Source organism: Copadichromis virginalis, linkage group LG7 (assembly GCF_057382275.1).
Source record: "Copadichromis virginalis isolate Kocher_CV1m ecotype Utaka linkage group LG7, C_Virginalis_male_GT1.1, whole genome shotgun sequence".
Taxonomy (NCBI): domain Eukaryota; kingdom Metazoa; phylum Chordata; class Actinopteri; order Cichliformes; family Cichlidae; genus Copadichromis; species Copadichromis virginalis.
The window spans coordinates 48,878,102-48,900,555 of NC_140624.1; the positions used below are offsets into that span (position 1 = coordinate 48,878,102).

Here is a 22,454-nt window from a genome sequence, read left to right on the forward strand (position 1 = left end):
GTTTTTTTATAGTCAATTAAATACTCATATAAATCGTTTCCCCCTCACTATAGCTAGATCTTTACCTTAATCATATTTTAGCTGAGCTGAGCCGCTTTGTACTCTCTTATGTCTTCTGCTAAAGACAGTTTGCTGGCATTCCTTTTTTCTCTTAAATAAAGAATGCAACCTCTTGACCGGTGTTCACTGCACAAACAAAGAAGGGGCTTTGCTGTTGTTACCAGGGGGTTATTTAGATTCTTGCTCAACAGGCTGCTTCAGTGTGTGTGTGTGTGTGTGTGTGTGTGTGTGTGGACTGGTGAGCTACTGAAAGGGAGAAGAAGACAGAGACTGACTGCTTTCCTGGAAATGCCATTCCATTGGTCAAAACACCATAGCAACATAGTTCCACCTATGACAAGGCAGCAGCCAGTGGTTTTGAAGGAGTGATGTGAAGCAGAAGGCTACACTGTGTGGGGGGAGCAGGTGGGAGGTATTGAGTTTGGGGGGTGTTTGGGGAAGGAGGGGGGTCTGGGGTCTGTTTTGGCCTGAGGCTCCAAACTGAAATTGAGATTCCACCACATGACCAACCTGTTGTCTTCCACAGCGGCAAATGTTTTTCTCTTTTGTCTGACAGGAGTTTTTGGCTCCTTTCATCCTGTACTTATTTTACTTTTTCAAAAAAATAAATAAATCTAGTTTTAATTTGCTCACGGCGCTTTAGTCCCTGCACAAAAAATAGTTTACAAGACATAGAGAAATTATTCTAAATAGAATCAACAGAAGTTAATTCCCTATTATGTTTATGCACAGTCTCTCAGCCAAGCTACAGAAAGGCTAGGACCAATAGGAGGAGGTATCTGCAACATCGTTTACTGCTGTGGATTTTTTTTCAGTACGGAGTTAGTTAGTTAATTTGCATGTGTTTCACACAGTCTTACATAGCATACTTTGGAGTAATAGGATCCACAAAACACACAACAACATAACAAAAGGCTGGTGTTTTCTCCCGTTCATCAAAAACACCCTCTATTTCCTGTGTGACGCCTTCAGATCTGCTTGCTTGATGCAAAACTCCCTTTCTAACACATCCCAAAGGTGCTCTGTTGGACTGAGGAGACCATTTCTTCAGCACAGCGAGCTCACAGTCATGGTCCATGTTTGAGCGTTATACTGTTGTAAGCTGCCATTAGAAGATGGGCACACTGTGGTCATGAACAGAAACAATACTCAGGTAGACTTTGTTTAAACAACGATCAGTTGGTACAAAGTAATCCAGTGTGCAGAACCACTGATACAAGGCAGGATGGATCTGTGCTTTCATGTTGCTTACAGCAGATTCTGACCCTACCATTTGAATGTGGCAGCAGATAGAGACTCATCAGAGCAGGTATTCCTCCCCCGATCTTGTAGCTTGTGTGATCTGTCACATCAGGTTCCTGTTCTCAGCTGGCAGCGTGGCACGCTGTGTGGTCCACCAGGTGTGGAACCTTGAAGCTGTGCCCCATCTGCTTCAAGGTTCAACATGTTGTGCGTTCAGAGATACCGTTGCTGTCCTGTGAACTTGAAATGTTCTATTCCATTCTAAACTCTGGCATCAACAACGGATTTCCACACAGAGAACTGCTGCTCACTGGATATTTTCTCTTTTTCTGACCATTTTCTGTAAACCCTAGAGATGATCTGCGGGAAAATCCCAGTAAATCAGCAGTTTCTAAAATACTCAGCCCAACACGTCTGGCACAACAACCATGTCCAAAGTCACTTCAATTCAAAAATCACCTTTCATCTTTATTCTGTTTGGTTTGAATGATTTCTACGTGCCTAAATGCAAAGAACTGCTGCCATATTTGCGTTAACAAGCAGTTGTGGAACTAATAAAAAGGCCAGGGAATGTATCTATCAGTTGTCACAAACAGCTTGCAGATATTCATTAGCGGCACCTGCTAATAGCCCAATCATTAAAATGGATAAGTACAACAAAACAAAGAAAAAAACTACCTCAACACACCACATCCTGCAGTGAGAAAATATATGCAGTTTATTGATAGATGCAAATAAGAGGCACACACACAAAATAATTCCAATCAATAATGCATTAGTCGTGAGTTCAGGGCGTGTTTTACTTTTCTTCCACATTAGAAACAGTCGGTCATGAATAAAAACCTGCGTGCAGGCTGTTAATGTGTTGCCACACTTTTTGTTTTAATATAATTTATAACTTGAAGCTTTCATGACACATAAAAAAGCCCAGCTGCTGCTGAATATCATGGAAATAAACAGAAATTCCAGTGACTACTACAAGATAACAACTTAAATCATAAATATCATCTTGTTTTTTTAACTACTGCTCATATTCATGGCTTTTTAAGACCTGCTTGGGCCCATTCACTTCTATTATCATCTGCAAATCACTGTACAAAACCCCAAAAAAAAAGAAAAGAAAAGAAAACATTGTTCCTGTGAAAGGCCAGTTTCACAAAGGACAAATGGTGGGGAGTATTTACATTAGGCTCGAGTCACTGTAACAAATACAAAAGAACAAAAGGCACTGTGACAAATGTCAACAAACATTTAAATATATAATAAAATTGAGCGAAGGAGGGAAAAAACTGCATGTAGTAGAACAGTAGTAGTATTTTTTTCCAAAAGGCTGTGTTGATCATTTCCAAGTATACACAGAATAAAAAGAAAAAAAAAAGGATAATCCTGCAGTAATTCTGCAATACAGCACTATGTGCCCATGACAAAAAACATGAGAGTAAAAGGTGCAATACGGTAAAGCCTGCAGGTGACCTCACATTTCCATTAGCAGAGAAATTAGCCGTACAGGTTACATGTAGACAAAGTTAGCTGCACATGTATGTGCGACACAGCATTACTGACACAGAATTAGGTTATGAATTGCTATCCTGTCGTCAGCGCGTATAAATGTCTCCACTGACATATAATAAATACACAAAACACAGTGCCAAACATGAACTTTGGTAAGTGTATTATTATGAATACTGTCCATGTTCTTTTTCCCCCCCTGATGCATCCACCGGGAGCGCGAGAGAAAATGAAAACAGATTCTAGTTGTCATGAGAATCTTTCTGATTATTACAAAATCAGTGGTGTGTTCACAGGTCTTTTTTATACTAAGCTCACTGTCGCAGGATACTGTTGGTATAAATTTAAAAAAAAGTTCAGACTGGACGGCTAGTTTGACGCATGGATCTCGTGCATGAAGTCGATCGAATACACGGGTGCGGGTTTTCTCCAGAGGATTGTGCCTCCTTATCCCATTCTTTGACATCATTGGTCTCTCTTGCACCTACAGTCGCATATAACTATGTTTTCGCCCACATGGATTTTTAACCCATAAGGTGAGCTTTCACTTTAGTGAGTAGAGCAGTTCAGCTGTATGGCAGAGGGACAGAGGGTGAGCTGAGGAGAAGTACTGACAGCACAGCCAGTCCTCCAGCTCTGCGTTCCTCTCTGGCTCCAGCGAGCGCTCGGCAAACTTCATCATCAGCAGCGCCCTTTTCACGTCGAGCCAATTAAGGAGACCCTCGTGTCGGGATCCATCGACAAAGTTTCCCCCTTGTCCTTGTCTCTCCCACTGCTGATCCATGAGGTCCTTCCTCGGTCCCCAGAGCAAGCTCTGCAATATACGCTTGGCCTCCTGGATGTGGATGCGTTTGATGGGGTCAGGTTGGAGAAGGAGCTGGGCCAGCCTCTGGAGGCCAGCTGAATAGAGGGAGACAGAGGGGATTGGAGGCAAGTCCTCACAGCGGTAGTCTTGTTCCTTCAGTGCTGGACTGACCTCGAACGGGTTTGGCTGGTGGAGGAGCTCATAGATCAGGATGCCCACCTGGAACTCATCAAATTTGCGGTACTGGGCTGCTGAGAGGATCTCAGGCGCCAGCCTGGCGTGGTCACGTTTGATGCGAGGGTCCACGTTGGTTGACACGGCATCCTCCGAGGAGCGACGCTTGGCCTTTGCGTAGTTACTGATCAGGAGCCGGGAAAGGTGACGCTGAGCCTCTGCACCGCTTGAACCATTACTGGAGCTGTTTTCAGTCTGTGGAGCGAACAGAGCGGGCCTGCGCTGATGAGGTACCAACAACAAATTTTCTAGGCAGAGGTCACGGTGCGTGACCCCATGCTCTTTCAAGTGCTCTAGGCCATTGCAGAGTTGTAGGAGGAGGAAGCATATGCGACGCTCGTAGACCTCTGGCTGAGCTTTGTGGAATGCCTCCCACTCCCGAACAAAGTCAGCTGCCGTCTGCTGAGGGATCTCAGGTGTGATGACCACCACTCGCTCTCTGTCTTCCGGCTGGCCCTGCATAGACTGAGGCAGTGGCGAAGCAGGTGTGGTTGGCTGGGAGACTTCATCAGAAGGCAACATGCTCTGGGGGACACAGGCGAGGAAGTGACCACAGTCCTGCTGAAGGTTGAAGTGAGGAGGCATGCTCTGCTGCACTGACAGGCCGTAGAGATGGCCCTGTTTGGCTTCAATGCTTGAACTCTTGCAGATCTGCAGAGGTATGTACACAAAGGAAGGGAGAAAGGGGTGAAGCAGAAAAGAAGAAAGGGACAAAGAGGGAGGGAGGGAAAATTCCAGAGACGGGAAGGGAGTGGAGCCAAGAAACATAAGAAAGGAATTCTTGTTAGTTAAGTTCCAAGGTCAGTGCTAATTCAGTTCCTGTTCCTATTCATGTGAAATCAGCACCCCTGATGGACATGTAAGCTCAAGCCTCAGCTGAAAAGCTTTCTCAAAAATACTTTTTATACCACAGTTTGGCAAGTTGATAGCAGTACCAGATTCTGTTGGGATGAAAATAAACTACTACAGCCCTCCAGTGTCCATTCTCAAACTGGTCTGTGTGAAATATTACATCAAATTTTTTAAACAACACCTCCCATTAAATTACATTTATTTTAAGTCTTTGATGGGACTGGTTTTTTTCCCCCAAAAATAATGATCTCGTCTTAGTGAGAAGGTTTAGGTGGCAATACAGTAAACAGCATTACATGTAAAAAAGCATGCTGACTTTTTGTACTGACTTTGCTTAAATGTACAAAATTATCGTTAGCACAGGGATGAGTGTCTTCTAAGTAAGTTTGTCTTGGCTTTGGACAACAGAAAGGGTTTGTCTGGACTGTAAACCCTGCCTGGAATGTAAAGATTAATCAGCCCAGAGATATTAAGCAAGAGTCTGGGCACCCAGGCTGTGGCAAAACACACAATACAAACAGCTGCTACATTGTACAGCACTAATGACTTTCGGGCAAAGATCACATCACCCACACCCTCCTTCCTCGTTATTTGCATTACATGCCTTTAAGGTTTGCGCTGTAGTGGGGCTATCCCATCTGCAGCCTTAGAACAAATAAGACTGCTGCCCAGTTTTAAGCTCCTCATCCTGTCCTCAAACTGTCAAGTACCTGCTTAAAAGTTCAACACCCACTAGGTCAACTGTACCTCAGACAACTGTAAGTTTTCACTTCTCTCAACTGGAACTGACAGTTACGAGCAAGCAAAGTCCCCGACTCTGTTACTATACACTTGCAGGTTATCTTCTGCACAGTTTTAACAACAAATGTTTTCCTTAAAATTTTCCATTTCATTTAAATGTTAGCCTTGCAAATCCAAGTACATTATATGAAAACCAAGAATACAAGTACAATAGGTGGTCAAAGTTTAAAGTTTACACTTCGCTAAAAGTAATGGATAAGCAGTAAAAAAAAATGGCAGCCAAAAAATGTGTAAGTGATTAAAATGAATGAGTAACTATCCAAGTGATAAAGATACAGCTTGCTAATGTTTGGCCAAGAGTTGAAACTACTAGTTAATATTTCAAATCAAACTGATTTATGAATACATTTGCAAACTGTTGTTCTGAAACATGGCTAGCAGTGAATCGTTAGCTAGCAATATGGATTAGCAGCTGACTAGCTAGGTCAAGTTGAAAGTGTTAACAGGGCATATACTGGATAAATGGGTAGAGTTGGTGACACCATCCTTTGATATTAATATTTGATAAATAGAGTGCTGCTAAAAGTATCACAACAACAGTCCCCTCAAGGTGCTTTATGCTGAAAGATAAACTTTACTATTAGCCTATTGCAAACCCCCAACAATCAAACGACCACCTATGAGTAAGCACTTGGCAACAGCTAGAAGGAAAAACAGGAAGAAACCTCCAGGAGAACCAGTTTTAGAAGCCATCTGCCTTGACCGGTTGGGGGCATCCAAAAGTAGCCCAAACCAGTTTGAAATGAATTCTGCTGAATATATATTTAAAGATAAAACATGTTATATTAAAATAGTTTCGAAGTATGTTAGGGGATCCAATGAAAAACATTGGCAACCACTTGTTTAAACTATGTAGGATATTATTAATAATATGAATACTGTAAACTGTACTGTATTGATGATCCTACAATCCCATTTTAATGAGAACCCACTTCAAAAGAAGTCAGAGGTAACTGTTATTTACATTTTTATTTTTTAGTACCTCCCTATTTATCGTTTACTCTCCAAACAGTGCATCAAAGCTGTGTTCAGTTACTGACAATCTAACTGAACTACTGCTTTTTCATGTTAGGTGTGTAGAAAACGGCACTGAGGCTTTTATTTTGAAGTAGTGACAGGAAGCATAACAGGTTGCACACCTGCCACCCTTTCCCTGTTTTGCAGAAAAAGTGCTTGGGTGCTCACAACAACAAACAAAAAGCTAGTTGTTCATTCGGTTGCCCAGTTAGTCTTTTTGGGTTAATTCTGATAAAGTGCTCACAGAGTGTGTTGCGTGCCTGGAAAGTAAAACATCTCTCACTTGCAAATGAAGCTCAGTATTTAGGGATTACCTTTACAGCGTAGGAGCTGCTGGGGTCTAAGGCACAGGCGGCAGAGTAGTATACAGCGTCTCCTGCATTGCAGCTGGGCTTGCTAGACGTGAGCCTGAACAGAGACCAGTTGCTCTCTTCAAACCTCAGCGGGTTCTTCTGTGAGCGAGTGAAGTGATCTTCACATTTTAGAGCCAGGCGCCGCAGAGACTCAGCATAAAGCCCGCCCAGTTTTGAGTACACTCCTTCTCTACTGTCGATGTTGCTCAGAAGGGTCTGGAGCTGCAGGCTCGAGCCGAAGTTTGGCGCTGAACCTGGTTCTGCAGCTGAGAACGGCACGCTGAGCTGAGGAGAAGATAAGCAAGTGATGCTGCTTCGGCAGTGCACGCCCAGCCGACCATGAGTCTTGACCGGCTCGTCCAGCGTCCTGGACCTCAAGGCTCGTCCCAGGGGGGCGTGACAACGTTCTAGAGACTCACTGGAGGAGAAAATGGGCCGTGGATCAACGGGGCTGGATGGCAAACTGGAACGGGAGCTGGCATCAGCGGTCCGGCACACATTGCTCTCTGAGCCGGTAAACGGGAGGCGTGGGTACGCTCGAACGAAAGGCTTTCCGTTTCCGTCGGGAGCGGACACGGTGCGGCTGGCCATTTTTTTCTCTGGGAGTGGAGGCGGCTGCTTACTCGGGCTGGTAATGGAGGGAGGGTTAGGAGAACCTGGAGGTGAAGCCACTGGGCTTCTAGGAAACGGAGAAGAACAAGACATTCGTGTAGCATCCTGAGAACCTATGGAAGAAGAAAAAAAGACGTTAGCAGGTCTACCAATTAAATTAAAACCAAACTCACAGACATAACCAATGAAACACAAACTGTGTCAACTTGGGAATTACAGGCTTCCACATGCACACAAACTAATACAGACACAAACAGAGAGAAATGTCTCTTGGCAGACTTTCGTTTTCCTGCCTTTGTGGATTCACACAGTGTATCCTTTGTGTCTGTGCGTCCTTCTAAGTTAATTTTCCTTAACAGGATTCCCTGATAGAATATTCCCAGGTGACAGCTGCAAATCTGATTTATCTACTACGCCCCTCATGTCACTGCGCACTGCTCGGCTATAATATAAAGACATACCTTGTTTCTACAGAAGAACTGGAAATTTTCCACAATCCAGGGTCCATGGTGACAGTCAAAACATCTTCCACCCAGTTATGAACCATTTATCAATTAAAGACTTAAACTTGGAACCTGACATTACACCAGAGAAGACTGAAGATATTTAGATAATTGTGCGGTGCAGTCTTCAAGAACTGCTTTCGCAAGGGGGGGTGGACAGTAAAGGTGGGTGGGGGGTGGCTCTAGGATGTAGCCGAGCCCTTTTTCCCCTCGTTATCAGAGTCCATAATTATCTCTTCAAACAACATTGCTCAGGAAGTTGCAGCAATTACAAGTGTCTGAGTGCCACCGAGGTTTAAAGCTGATACGTGAAGGATGACGACAGTTTCCAACGCGAGGACAGATGCCTCTCATTCTGAGCCATGTCTCAGGCTAGAAGACCGTGAAAAACGTGAACTAATGAACCCGTTACAACAAACTGCATGTGCACTGCATGCGAAAAAAGGAACCAGGGACAAGCTGACAGCCACTAACTGTAAATCCCTGCAGAGCTTCCTTTCCTTGTTTCGATGTTGCTGCTCAGGTTAACTCTGAACAAAGTGCACCTTTATGGTTCGCAGTCATAAAAGAGCAAAACAACTTCCACGGATACCCAAGTGTACATGTCAGAAAATTCACTGACATTGCCATGTAGATATGTCATGCTCGTTTCAGTTGGATTACACGAATGTTTATTACTGCTATTATTATTTTTATTAACTGATTCAGTATGAGCTGCTTACCAGTGTCAGTTGCAGCCAGGTTGTCAGTGGAGGCCATTGGGAGGCTGGAGTTGCTCAGGCCCCGTAGAGACGAGGTAGGGCTCTCTACTGACCCATGTTGGCCACAGCGGTCCATCTCCATGTTGCTGCCACTCATCCTACCCACTCTGTCATGGAGAAAACAAAAAAGCAGAGATAATGTTACACAACTTGATTTTTTACCATTTACTTTTCTACAACAGGGCCCGGTGCAGTGTCTCGAGGCAGTCAATCTGCTGATCTGCAGCAGAAATGGGCATTTTTCTTGCATGCCCGTTTGTAAATGTGGAACCATCCCTCTTCCTCTTGCTTGTTTTACGCCTGCACCATGCAATTAATAAACCTGCGGGAAGGACGACATCATTTCAGATGAAACGATGAATAAGTCATGTCAAGTTTCACTTCTTTGTTAGGAGTGCAACGCTTCCTGATTCAACGTTGCCTCATAATTGCAATAAACAAGCCTTGATGAAAAATGTACTGCCAATCACATCGGAATCTAAAAGTGAGACTGAGCAACTGCTGCTGAGCGTTAGCCCCTCTGTGTCCACAAGTGGCAATAAGAGCATAGGTGCAAACTGGATTTCCCTACATTTAGTTGCATTTTCCTAATTTATGCTTGTGGCTAGGGACTCAGAGTTACATTAACGACTAAAATCTGTAAAAGAAGAATAAATGCGAGGACCTCTCTGGTTTTTTATAATCTTTTTAAAAACTGCACTATGGTTCCCAAATATAGCTTCAACTAAAGGCTACAAATTTAAGCACAAAGTACAACCAAAGTTCCTCCTGTCCATTTGCCTGATTACCTGACCATCTAACCATCGTGACTGCGTCTTATAATGCTAGTGAAAACTGTTCATGAACACTTTCTAATAAATTTGACCAATTAGGGTGACTGACAGCTATTCGCTCTTCTCATTACAGCTGCTAATGGCTCAGGGAAGCAGGGTCCCATCCCTCCCCTTCATCTGCCCCTCTCCGTCCTCTCCTCCGTCACAAAATGACTCCTCTATCCATTTATCTGCCGGCCCCTGACTTCAGTTCCACCATAAATTAGGAGAAAAAACAGAGGAGCAGAGGAGAGAAGCACAGGGGGGAGACAAAGGGTTAGGTATTCTCTGTTGGTAGTTAGCTAAAGGATTCGCTATCATTTTACAGACAAAAGAGGCCATGATGAAAGGCAGTGGAAACGCTGAGGCGCAGGAGAAATGGTAATGAGCGCAGGGATTATGAGCGAATGTGCATGTCTGCGCCCGTGCATGTCTCGGTCTAGATCTCTCCGATTTGTATCCAAAACATGAGATTTTCCTATGTGAAAAAAAATAATGGCACTGATTTATACTGGAGGATGAGCATGGATAAGCAAGCTTCTTTAGGAGAGGCACGCAAGGAAGGAGATACAAGCGTTTAGGGTGGTACAATATTTGTCCTCATTATTGTTTGTTCCATTAAATGCACATAAATGTTTCAAGTGAAGATTTTTATTGCTGTGAACACTTGGTATCTGCAGTTTGAATTTAATTTAATTTAAAAGCCCCCCCCACACACACACACACACTTTATACAGTGTTGTATAAAATGCACATTATGCACCAAAAGACAACATTTTTTCCAAGATCACCGTGACTAGAATGTCTGATTTTAGACTAAACATCTATTAATAACCTTGGTTTCTCATTTCCTCTGAGTAGATCTGATCAGCTTTCCAGCAAAAAACAAAGCTTACTTGAGATTCTCTTATTGCCCCAGTGAATCGGACTGGCGTTGCAGCCAACTAGCTAGAGATAGCAGTGTAACAGTGTAAAATGAGACATAAACCAAACTGCAGCAGTGTTGTTGTTGTTGTAGGTTAGCCTAATTGAACTGATTTCACTTCCCGACTCTTACTTAGGACGTTCTTTGTGGTAATCACATAAAATGATGCAGTGGGAGCGAAAGCATGCATACGCTTTGTATGTTTACGTGCAAAAGGTCACATGCTCACCCATGTACAAATATACTTGGATTTTCAGGGCCATTTCATGTAGAGATGTAATCTTTTAGTCACGGGCTTAGCTGGTTAAAGAGTATTAAGAATACACCCGATTAATTCATAATACACCGTCCCTCCTTTATGTATGCTGCAGGAAGCAGAGGTGGTAGCAGACACACCATGCAGTGAACACAATCCCCGCAAAGCTTGCAGTGTTAGTTTTTATGAGTCTCTGCCAGAGAGGAACGGATTGAACTCTATCTCTGTGATATTATGGACAATATAAATATCTCATGTCCTCCTTTAATATAAAGACTCACAGGAGGTAAAAAGCTGTATATTGCATTTCTGTTACACAGGGTTATATTTTCTCCCGCCTGTTGTGCAACCTCTACATGTTCCAACAGAGAATAAAGAGACACATTGTTTGCCTCCAAAGACTGTAGGACAGTTACCAAGGCTGTACAGTTTTATAAACCAAAGATCCATTAATGTTTGACACAAATCCTTGCTATCTCTTGCAGACTGCTCCAGGCCTACCTTGTCATCATTTGTCAGCCTTTTCCCCCCTTTTCTTATTCACCGCCGCTCAGCTCACGTGTTTAAAAAAAACCCCAAAACAATCTTTGAAATGCAACTCTGTCGCTCCTCCTGTCTAAGAATGTAAAATCTATTAGAACTATCAAGCTTTTCATCTTACCACTTCTTTCTACTGTACCAGCGAGACTTGTTAAAACAGAGAATTAGATCAAGAAAGTGGAAAAACATTACATGAGATTAGAAGAAGAGCAAATGGCAGTTTGTAAAAGAGGAAGGAAACAAATTTGACCACATGCAATGCTACATCTAAATTTTGGCATCTGATGGAGATGTGGGGGGAAAGAAAGAGAGAGAAAAGCAACCTGAAACACAAACTCTTCACCAGCCTAATGACATAGCAGTCCGATTTTGTGTCTCACTGGTGATGCAGGAGAATAATTTGTCGTCAGGTGCCTACCTCATGCTGAGGTCCTTGCTGGGCCGGTTGGTACAAAATGCCCCTGGATCATGCTAGCGGCTCCCTAGAGCCACGGCGTGTGTAGGTGACACAACCCTGGTGCCACACGAGTAATGTGTGTATTTAAAGTGTCTCACAAGAAAAGCAACAGCATCCATTAGATGCGGGGAGTTAAAGCGCCCACATTTCTAATTTCATTCACCTACGAGTTCACTTTAGAAAAGCCTTCAAGTCTGCCAGACTGCAACAAGATGCTATCTGTTGTGCAGCAGAAAGGGGATCAGGAAGGCTTTGTGCAGGGAGGGGCAGCAATGCTGATCTATAAAATCTACTTCTATCTGTGGCAACTGATCGCCAGGCTGGAACAGTTTGGGAGTTGCCCCGGGGGGCAGCAATCTGTTCACTAAAGCCCCTCCCTCTTTGGCAACATTTACACACCAGTTGACACGCCTTCCTTGTTAAGGAGTAGGCTACTTAATCATGCACACTCATCCATGACGTAGGCACATGCACAAAAGCGAACACCTCCTAGGCCCGACCCGACATATAATCCATTGGATGACCTGTTACATGGAATTAAAGAGCAAAATCTGGTGTTTTATGCCGTGATCAAAGGCTCTGAGAGCCAGATTTTTTTAAACCATCTGTGGATTTTAAATGATTCAGAACTTTAAAATGCTCCTTCAAAGGGGACGTGTACTCATGTCTTTGAGTCGGGAATGTGGAACTACTCTCCAGTACTGTGTCTCCAGTAGTGACCAGGGTCGCTTACTGCTTAAACACATTAAACCCACTGATAAACTTGGAATGCCACAAAGCGAGAGCTGTCACTGACTGGGTAAAGGCGTGTTCCCACATGTGTCCCAACAAGGTTTTTTTTATCAGCGCAGAATGTCGGCAATGTCATAACAGCAAAAACGGTTCCTTCCTAGAATTACCACAAACATAAAGCCCCACTGAAATGTGATCTGGTCTGTGTCGTCTTCTGAGCTTTGGCCGAATCTAGCTCAAGATGAGAAAACGCGTGCTTACGTAGGGGAAGTCACATTGTGTGTGTGTGGCTTGCACCTCATTGCACTGTTATAGACAAAGCAAAGTTTATTTTAAGGGGGGAGGGGGTTCATTTGATGCTCTAATAACTTCAACACAGAGCCTCTTCTCTTTTTCTTGTTTGGAAAACTGACTCAGACAGCACAATGTATTCTTAGACTCACGCAACTTCAGTTTAAGGCAACTGTGCATTTTTTTATAGCTTACATATGACTGGTAAAACCAGGAGTGTGCAAAGAGGAGCATTCATCATTTTGCATATATAGCACATGATGTAATAAAACGTGATTATCAAGCCACACAAATGACCAGCATGTGGACTTCAGCAGAAATATCGTACACACAAACAAACAAACAAACACACAGTACTGTGAAAATTTCACCTCTGGTCTCATTTCTTTATATTTTTCTTCAAAGAAGTCAGATTTTCTTGGAATGTTTTTTAAGTGGTCTTGAGCAATAGTTCTCTGGGCTTTCTGAAGTTTTTCAAAGTTTTTCTTTGGATAGTGGCTGCTTTAAAAAAAAAATCATATTTAGTCTAGTCCTTGCATCTGCCCATTTTCTGAGTAATGCTTTTTTTTGGGTTTTGTTTATTGAACCTCTTAACACGGACTTATGAATCACTGAAGGATGAAAAAAGCTCTTAACACAAAGAATGTGAACCAGTGTTGTTTTTACATATAAGAGAAAACTGACCAGGGGGCCCATTTTAAATTGGATCTTTGTTACAGACATAATTTGTTTCCATTCCTTTAGCTGATTGAATCTATGAAACTCACAAAAATAACACATTTTGACAGACATACAATAGTATTTTTCGCACCAACAAAGTGATTCCCAGAGAGCTATCAGCTTGAATTTGGCACTTCTCAGCATGTGGTGCAGTGTGTCCTTAAAATATCTGAACAGCACCTGAAACTCATGTCTTTAAAGAGTGAGAAAAATCTATTACGGTCCTGAAAAGGAGCTGAGAGATGTATTTGAGCCTTTAGTTGATCCAAAGTACTGTTCACTAAAGCCTCATCAGAAATAATTTTAGTGGACAGGTGGCTGTCAAGAAGCCATTCATGCAGAAGGAAATTGGGGAAAAAGGTGGAGGTATGTCACTTTACATAAGAATTTGACTGAAAATCAGGTCTTGGAGCGACTAATCCAAATGTGAAAATTCTGATTCAAACCACTGTCAATATGTACCAAGGACATAAGGAGAGATGCAGAACAGTGACTGGCTACAGTCATCTGTAAAAACATGGTGGAGGCTCTGTCATGGTTCGAGCATGCATTTCAGCCAGGGGTGTTGTAGATCTTGTCAAAACTGATGGAATTATGAACACAGAAAAATGCCATCAGATTTGGACCCACTAGCATCTGACTGACAAAGATCCCAACCACAATACAGTAAAATGCCACCAACATCCAAAGAAGAGCTTCGACAGTCTTCCAGGAAGCCCAGAGAACTATTCCTGAAGACTACTTTCGTGCCTAAGAGAGTTCAGGCTGTGTTAATGAATAAATATTGGCTTTCACGCTTGTTAGAAATCTTTTATATAAGGCTCGTTTTTGCTGTGCACACTGTATTTTCATGCATGTTTAAAGATTTCTCCCAATTTTCTATTAAAATATAAAGAAAGGAAGGGCTACTCAAGAGTTTTCCACAGTACTACAAATGCTTTTTGCATTCATCGTCTACAGTGGTGCAGCCAAAACAAATTTACAGTAACTTGACATAGCAGCGGGCTACTTAACAGATGTACTTTGTGCATTAATTACAATTGAAAAAGGTCACGCTGCTAGCATGAATAGAACAAGGCGTGCATTAAGGAATATTCTGCAAGAGTCTGAATGATCACAAGGCATTAGAATGGAGGCTGAATAATGATGCTATGAAAGGAGAAGGCACTGCGAGTTTCACACTAATGACTGCAGTTAGATACTGTATCTGCACATATGTATGGTCACAGACACCGAATAGTGACTTGCATGACATAAATGCATCAGAACTGCCTTTGTGGAGAGCATTACATTAGGCCTAAGTGGATGTTATAAGTGCTAAATTAAATAATATAATCAAACCACAGTCCCAAAAATCCTAATGCAAGTCACTGAGACAAAACAATAGAACAAGTATTTGCTACAACAGGCAATCCACATGTGATAAACCTGCGTTACAGTTAAACTGTATTACAGTATGTCAACAGCTTACCTCCATATAATGCAGTATCTATCACACTTTTTCACTGCTGCCTTTGAATAAACAATATTTCAGTTCCCCTGTCCTTAAGCCACGTTGTGCATTTGTTTGTGTTACATGTTTGGATATTAGATGATCAGCTAAAAGGATTTCGTGCCTGTGATGTTTTCCAGCTACTCTGAACAAAGTTAGTGAACACCTTCTGAGATATTTTGTGTTTGTTGGTCAACATGAGTGATGGAGCAGTGTCGTTGCCTCAGATAGGCTCAGCCATCTTGCTGCTATTCTGCCATTGCTTTTGACAACACGATTAACTGAAAAAGCAGATTTAGTAATAAAAAAAAAAGTCATAGATCTTTCTGAGATCTGCTGCATTGCTGCTCTGTCCTGTTCAAGGGTCAACCAAATGTGTGACTGTAAAACAAAAACAGTGCTTTGCTATTCTTACCTGTGCAGTTTCTTGGGTGGGGGAGGCGGTGGATTGGGGTCATGGCTGGTAGCTCCCTTCCCTGGTGCCAGCGGCTCTGATGAGCCACCATGCAACGGTTGCTTTGCCGGCATGCTCCCGTTATGCTTGCCCTCCGCCTCTGCGCCGTTGCCCTTAGTTTCCCCCTGATAGGCACCATTGTTAGTGGCAGCTGGGGGGGCCGTGCCTGGCTCTGTCAGCGGAGGGGGGCCGCTGTGGGCCTTCGAGTCCCTGGCCTCCTTCCAGACAGCAGCACCATTGACTACGCCTGTCACCCGAGAGGTTGCCTCAGCACTGGCGGCTAACTTTTTCTTTTCAGTCTCTTTCCGGTCTCTTTCTTCCTCCTCCTCCTCTTCCTCAATGCGGCAGTTCCAGCCAGAGCTGTGGTGGTGGGGCTTGTGCCATCGCTCGGGCGCTGGGCTCTGGTTCTCAGCAGTGACCTCTTTAGTAGAGACGAAGAAAAGCATGGGGAGTTCAGTGAGAGGGACGGGAGATGAAACAGACGGAGAGAGGCTGGAGGTCAGTAGTCTGGGAAGTTCAGGAAGCGGGACTGGAGAAGACATGGACGATGAGAGGCTAGAGGTGCCCAGTTTTGGGGAGCGGGTGTTCCTCTTTGGAGGAATTGGTGGGCTGGACTGGGGCTTGGGGTGCAGAGTAGGGGCACAGCCTACTTCTGTAGCAAGAGAGCCTATGCTGTGGCTGGGGCTGGGCCAACGGAAAGCAGGACTGCTCTGGTCTTTTCGAGCCGTGGGGCTGAAGTGGCACTGGGTGCTAACAGCCGAATCCGGGCTGCTCAAGTAGAAAGTTCTGTTGTTCTCCTCCATGTGAGCAGCCATTACAGTGATGGTGGCCCGCTGACTGTCTCCTGAGAGGTCATGCTCAGAGCTTAGGGACTCCTCAGTCTGGTTTGGGGACTCCGGTTGAGATTGCAGTCCGTTTTCTTGCTGCTTGCGCTTTTTCTTAGTGCTCTCAGCATAAATTGGCTCTGAGCTTTTCTGTCCACTGAAAAAGGTGGGAGTTGACTGTGGGCTACCCATAGATGGTGGGCTTTGGGGGCTCATCGAGCTGTCTTTTCTTGCTCCTGAGCCTGAGCCTCCAGGAAGTGAATCTGTGCTGCTACGATAAGAATAAGAGGAGTCTGATAGGTTGCTCTGTTTGGACAGGATGTGACAAAGAGATTTAGGGCTAGCAACATCCACACAGGAAGTGGTAGAAGTGCTGGATGTCTTTGTGGTAACACCCGTCGCACTCCCACTGCTCATACCATTGCTGTGGACTGTGGCAGGGCTAGTAGGGACAATATCCAGTGAAAAGGGTATCTCCACAGCTGCCTGTTGACATTCTTGATAATTCGACCTGGTAGTCACAACATTTCCATTAAAAGTGCTTTTGGTTCGGAGAGCGGATGTACTATTCTGCTGCCTGCAGGAGTCTTCATTGGCATTTTTCTTTAAACTCTGAGAACCTCGACCCTCCTCCTGGGTAACATAGATATTGCTGATGATCTTAGAGTCAGTGGGCAGGATAGTGGGGGACAAGGGAGTCAAAGAGAAGCAGTTGTTGCAGTCTTTCTTGGCGTCGGGACTCTGAAGAACTGCGTCTCTGTGGGCCTTATTGCAGCCGCTGTTATCAATGTAAAGAGACGACAGGTCTAAGAGCTGCTTGAGGCGCTGCCTCTCAGTTGGGCTCTTTGTGTTTTCCTCCTACAAACAAACATGAACACACATTACCAAACACACATCCAGCTGACAAAAAAATAAATAAAAAATGGAAACATTTGAGAGGCTCACCTGCTCAATGTTCATGTTGACATCTGCAGCATCGCTGGTGTCGAGGCTCATCATAGTAGGTTTCACAGCTATCGTCGGCTTGCTGTAGGGTGAAGGCGCAGTCACTAAAGCTTCCTCATCACCTCCCGGGCTGCTCTTCAAACACGCAGCTGGTGCGCCGCCATCCCGGAAGCCAACGGTCTTGTGTGCGCTGAACGGGTGGAAGCAGTTCTTACAAGAGCCGGGTTTCCACACGTGTTCTGCAAAGTCGTTGCACGCTGACATCTTGGGTTCGCTAAATCCGGTTTGGTCAGAGGTGGCTCTGGAAGTATCTGGTAGATGCAGGATGACCTGTCATGGCTGATTTTGCGACACGGGGTGTCGGTCGTAGGGCAGCATGTAAAAGGCAGAGAGAAGAATGAAGCACAGGTTTTTGAGTTAGACATATGGCCTAAAAGTGATTACATTAAGTCATAATAATAATTCCACATGTCTTTGTCACCAAAAAAAACCCCAAAAAACAAAACAAAAAAAATTGATGTATAAATCTCACCCAGCCCTTAAGTTCTTGTCTGACAGCTCATATCTCTTTTGCAGTGCCCGGAGAAAAGGTATCAGACTGTTTTTATTAATTTTGCCTTTAACCTAACATATGCATGATCTTCTGCCATAAATCCTAACAGATATTTAAAAAAAAACAGTGAAAAGTTCAAGCATCTATTTAAAAACTCAAAGACAAGGAGGCCCAGGCTGACAAGTGTCTCTGACTCCATAGAAGACTTGTTAAGACTCAAGTGTCATTCATGGATGTAACTTGAGAAGACCTGATGCCTGCGTGCACTGCATGTTCCCATGCCCTCTTAAATTAGAGGGTATGTGGTTTCTGTTCAACCAAAGGGTTTTGCCGATGTGAGCCTGGCAACTTAAAAGCCGTCCGGAGCCCTCCGCAGCCCCCAGCGTGCTACCAGAAGACGGAGGAGCCTCAAGCATCCCGGAGGTCGGAATGTCAGGAATGTCTAAAGGCGCAAGTCTCACCAGGGTGAATCTCACACCCACGATGACCCCCCACCCCCCTTCTCTCTTCTACACATGAACACACAAACAACATGTGCGTCCTACACCTCTCACAAACACAACTGAACCACGCACCTCCTTCCTCTCCCTCGCTGAGCCCCGTTTAACTGGGCCGACAGAGAGAAGATCAACACCTTTTCAGAGAGATCATTTGTTTCCTCGCAGCCGGGAGCGGGGTGGGGGTGTGTGTCTCTATTTATGCTCCTGACACAGCTTTAATTGCCTTTCAACAAGGTGATGCAGTGACATACGGCCACATTAGCTCGCTATTTAAGATGCACCGGCTGGAAAACAGTCGTAAGAGGCAGGAGGATCCACAATTCCTCTTATGACTGAGGAAAGTTCTCAGCTAACTTGCGACTCATCACAGAGAAACATTAGAGCGACATCAAGCATTAACGTAGCCATGGATTGAAAAATACTTAATAGAGGTTAGGCCTATTAAGACTCCAGTTAATTCTTGCTTTATGACCCAGTAATGCCACAGGGTATGACGAGTGGTCCCGCTGGCAAAGATAAGATGCATGTTTACATTTTTCTTTGTTCTGTCTGACTCAGTTCATGCAGGAAGGCATCCGCTAGCTCACTGTTTGTTTTACCGTTCCTGCGACAACAGAGGAAACTGCAGCTTGGCCAACATCTTACAGCCTCGTGCATGAGTCATGCGGATAGATGACTGATCAGAGGCGCAAGGGATTATTGGGCCACTGGTTCTCGAGTGCACAGACCTGCTGCCAGTCAACTTTAGTCTCTGCTAAGAGAGTCGCAATCGTCCACGCAGGATTTTCACCTGAGACCACTTCTGGCACTCGTGTCTGCATTTGCACAGCAACACTGGGACACAAATGAAGCTGCACACGGTTTTGGTTATTTTGGCTCTTGTTGGCATGGTCAGAGCTACTTGTTTTAACAGAGATAGACCCTGTGGTCTACATTCCCCACACCTTCTCAAGTTCACCGTTCAATTTCTCTCACTTCCCCTTGCTAAAAGTAAAAAAGTAAAAGCTCTCACACGCAGCAACAAGAAGTTGAAAAGTAAAGCAGTACCTTCGATATAAGACAGACTAGGGCTGGGCCATATTATACCGTTCACGGTATAATGTTAGGCAACGATAGGAAAATGAAATATCGCGATAGAATGGGAGTAAAACGCGCATGCGCAGTGCCTTTGTTTTCATACGCACATGGCCGATTGTTGAGTGAAACAGATGAACCAGAATTGGTTTGTAAAAATGGTGCAACTTCCGTGATGTGGAACTGGTTTGGTGTTTGTCCGTCAGATACACAATAAAGCACATTTTTTTGCAGAACATGCAAGCGGCTGTTGTTATTGTCGTATTTGTCGGACTAAGATGCTCTTAAATCTGGGAGTAATCTGGGTCCTAAACTCCGTATACTTCAGGTCAAACAACACTGCAGCATCACTTAGAGTTAAAAACTGTCTAAATTCTTTCATCTTTAATAAAACGATCAGCATTTCTGCTTTACCAGGTGTAACTATAAAGTTTAACTTCCAGGCATCCATGAAAACAAAATGTATTACATTTAACGGAGTTAGAAGTTAGCAGGAAGCTAGCGGAAGTTAGCTCGCTAGTTTCGCTAGTTACCTAAGCATGATATAGCATGTTCTGACTGAGAGATTTCTGAAAAAAATCAAACGTACAGCTCTGCTATCACTTCCAACATAAATGAAGACAGGAAACTAAACAGCAGTGACGTTTGTAGGGTTACTGAAGTTGGGCTAGCTGGTATATAATGATGTGCTACGTGATCGCTAGCGACACAGCTATGTTAGCATAACATAAACAGTGAAGCTGGAGGACGAACACTAACACTTTTCCACTTATAAAAGTTAACGTGAAGGTTCTTCATGGTTAGAGACAAATGCAATCGCATGGCAGGATGCTGTAAACGGACCAAACTTCAGTCAGGAGAACAACTGAGATAATCCATCCACAATACGAGGTTAGTCATTAATATACTGCAACAACATGGGAATAGAGCAGCTGCAGAGAATTCAACATTAATGAATCAATGGTACAGAAGTGGAGGAAGCAAGAAGAATGAGTTTAATAAAGTTTGATTTATCTGACTGCTTTGTTTCGCTTAATGTGCCTTATAATCCCGTGCACCTTATGGTCCGAAAAATGCGTACTGCACACTGCAGTTTAATGTTGCAAAGCACCTCTTTTTAACTTCAGTGGATATTATACATGGTTATGCTCAGGATATGTCAGCCCATTTCTACTGGAAATGCCTTTTGGTTAAACTTTCAGCAAGGAATTTGCATTTGCACTGTTACATTTTTATAAAGCTTTAATGTACATAAAAACCAGCTTCTTGTTTAAGTGAAAATAAATGGAAGGTTGTCTTTTTGCGCTAGTAATGTTGTGGAGTTGTATTTTGTCTCGCATCAATTATATTGTCGGTTATATCGTTATCGCAAATTTTCAAATATATATCGTGATAAATATTTTTGGCCATATCACCCTGCTCTAAGACAGACTATGGAGAATATCTCATGAGCGTGTGAGAAGCTGGGGGCTAGAAAAATGACTTGAGGATGGATGTGGAATTTACAGTTTTGAGCCACCACCTCATATAGACTGTGCAAACCTTAACAAGCCTCCGCCCTCATTTCTTTCGACCTTTGTACACACACACACACACACACACACACACACACACACACACACACACACACACACTGATATTTCAAACAGATCCAAAGGTAATCTCAAAGATTCTAAACCTTATAACCAACCGCTGAACCTAAAATTGGTTCTTTTCCCTTTGATGAGCAGGGTGTGAGAATGCACTTTGTCTGAATCCTGAATCTTTACGCAGCAGCGCATAACCAAGGAGTCAACCACCTACATACACACGACACCCCCCCAACCCCCCCCCCCCTACCCCACCTCATACCCCGACAGACACACACGCGCGCACATGTACGCGTAAGCAAACAAGCGCAGAGACAGTCGCTATGAAGTGTAGGTCATCTGATGGTTATTACTCGAGTCTAGGGTTACTGTAATCCACCGACTTGTCCTACTGACTGCTTTTTAAGGAGCTGCTCTGTGCCGTGCGAGCAAACGCACACTTAATTGGATGACAGGCCCACAAAACAGGGGAAAAACACACACAAAACAAAAACAAAACACATCCACTCGTACATAATCAAAATAATTGGACAACCTCTAGTTCACGTCACAGTCTGATAAGCAGGTCACCTCAGTGTGTAGTCCCTCACTTTGAATACAAATCCCTTTTCGGGCAACATTTGTCACGCCTGCTCACTCACACGGCCCCGTTCATTCATTCTGGGGGCGCAACCAGGTTTCTCCACAGTCACGAGGGGGGTATTTCCAACCCCGCCACCCTAAAATAACTTGTGAACTTTCTTCTAAACCCCCATCTTAGATAGATTATTGGTCTATTTTGCGAGCATCAGCTTTAACATCCGCTCGACTTGCGGTAAACACCCCACGTGTTTCGGTCTGAGATTCTGTTTTTAGATGAGGTGCGTGAAGATTTGGGTAAACGTTGCTGTCGCCATGCCAAATTTGGTCGGCGATGGGTTGTTGAAGATTAAATGTAAAAGAAAAACGATGTCCTTAGAATATTGCGTTATTTAGAAAAAAAATCTATTACCTGAATGAATAATACAACGCGCACGCCTATAGAAAATTCAAGTGAAACAACTTTGTTCAGCAGATGAAGCAGGTGTCGCCTATGCAAAGGAAATAAAGGGAGGGAGGAAATAAATGGCACCTACAATGAAACCATGCTGAAGTAGCCAAGGTTATCCGCCGACTGCTTACCTGCTCGGACTTCGTCCTGCCTGGTAACACAAAAGCGTTAAAAAAAAAAGACCTAAAATAATGAATACACGTGCAAATGTTCTCGTGATTCCCACAGATGTCGATATCCGTCTGTCTTCAAGTATTCCACCACGGACAGGTTAAAGACGCAGGAGACCGTGCGCTGCTGCGGGCTGTTTTCGGCTCCAGCCAGGCATGCTGGTGCTGCTGCTGTTGCACTGTGCAGAGGTGGAGTGCTGGAGCGCAGCCCTCTGCAGCAACGTGGGGGAGAGCACAAGGAGGTGGGAGGAGCTCCTAACCAACCAGCCTGCCTGCTGCCTGCCTGCCTGCTATGCAGTCGGCCCAGTGGCCACACTCCTGCTGGCTTACAGAATACACAC

General features: G+C 44.0%; 1 protein-coding gene across 1 annotated transcript; it reads right to left on the reverse strand.

Moving 5' to 3' along the window:
- Nucleotides 1–1,997: 1,997 nt before the first annotated feature.
- On the reverse strand, nucleotides 1,998–22,297 carry prag1 (PEAK1 related, kinase-activating pseudokinase 1). Its single transcript, XM_085463878.1, has 6 exons — nucleotides 22,075–22,297; nucleotides 17,198–17,536; nucleotides 15,390–17,110; nucleotides 8,711–8,856; nucleotides 6,835–7,598; nucleotides 1,998–4,501 (listed from the first exon to the last, which is right to left on the reverse strand). Exons 2-6 carry the CDS (start codon nucleotides 17,459–17,461, stop codon nucleotides 3,356–3,358), a joined length of 4,041 nt encoding a protein of 1,346 aa, XP_085320004.1. The 5' UTR covers nucleotides 17,462–17,536; nucleotides 22,075–22,297; the 3' UTR covers nucleotides 1,998–3,355.
- Nucleotides 22,298–22,454: the final 157 nt, after the last annotated feature.

Excerpts from the sequence above, each read along its gene's own strand:
- prag1 (XM_085463878.1), bottom strand. The coding sequence starts at position 17,461 with ATGTCAGCGTGCAACGACTTTGCAGAACACGTGTGGAAACCCGGCTCT. Across the intron at positions 8,857-15,389 it reads CCACCCAAGAAACTGCACAG|AGTGGGTAGGATGAGTGGCA; the intron begins GTAAGAATAGCA and ends TCTCCATGACAG. Across the intron at positions 4,502-6,834 it reads GCAGCTCCTACGCTGTAAAG|ATCTGCAAGAGTTCAAGCAT; the intron begins GTAATCCCTAAA and ends ATACCTCTGCAG.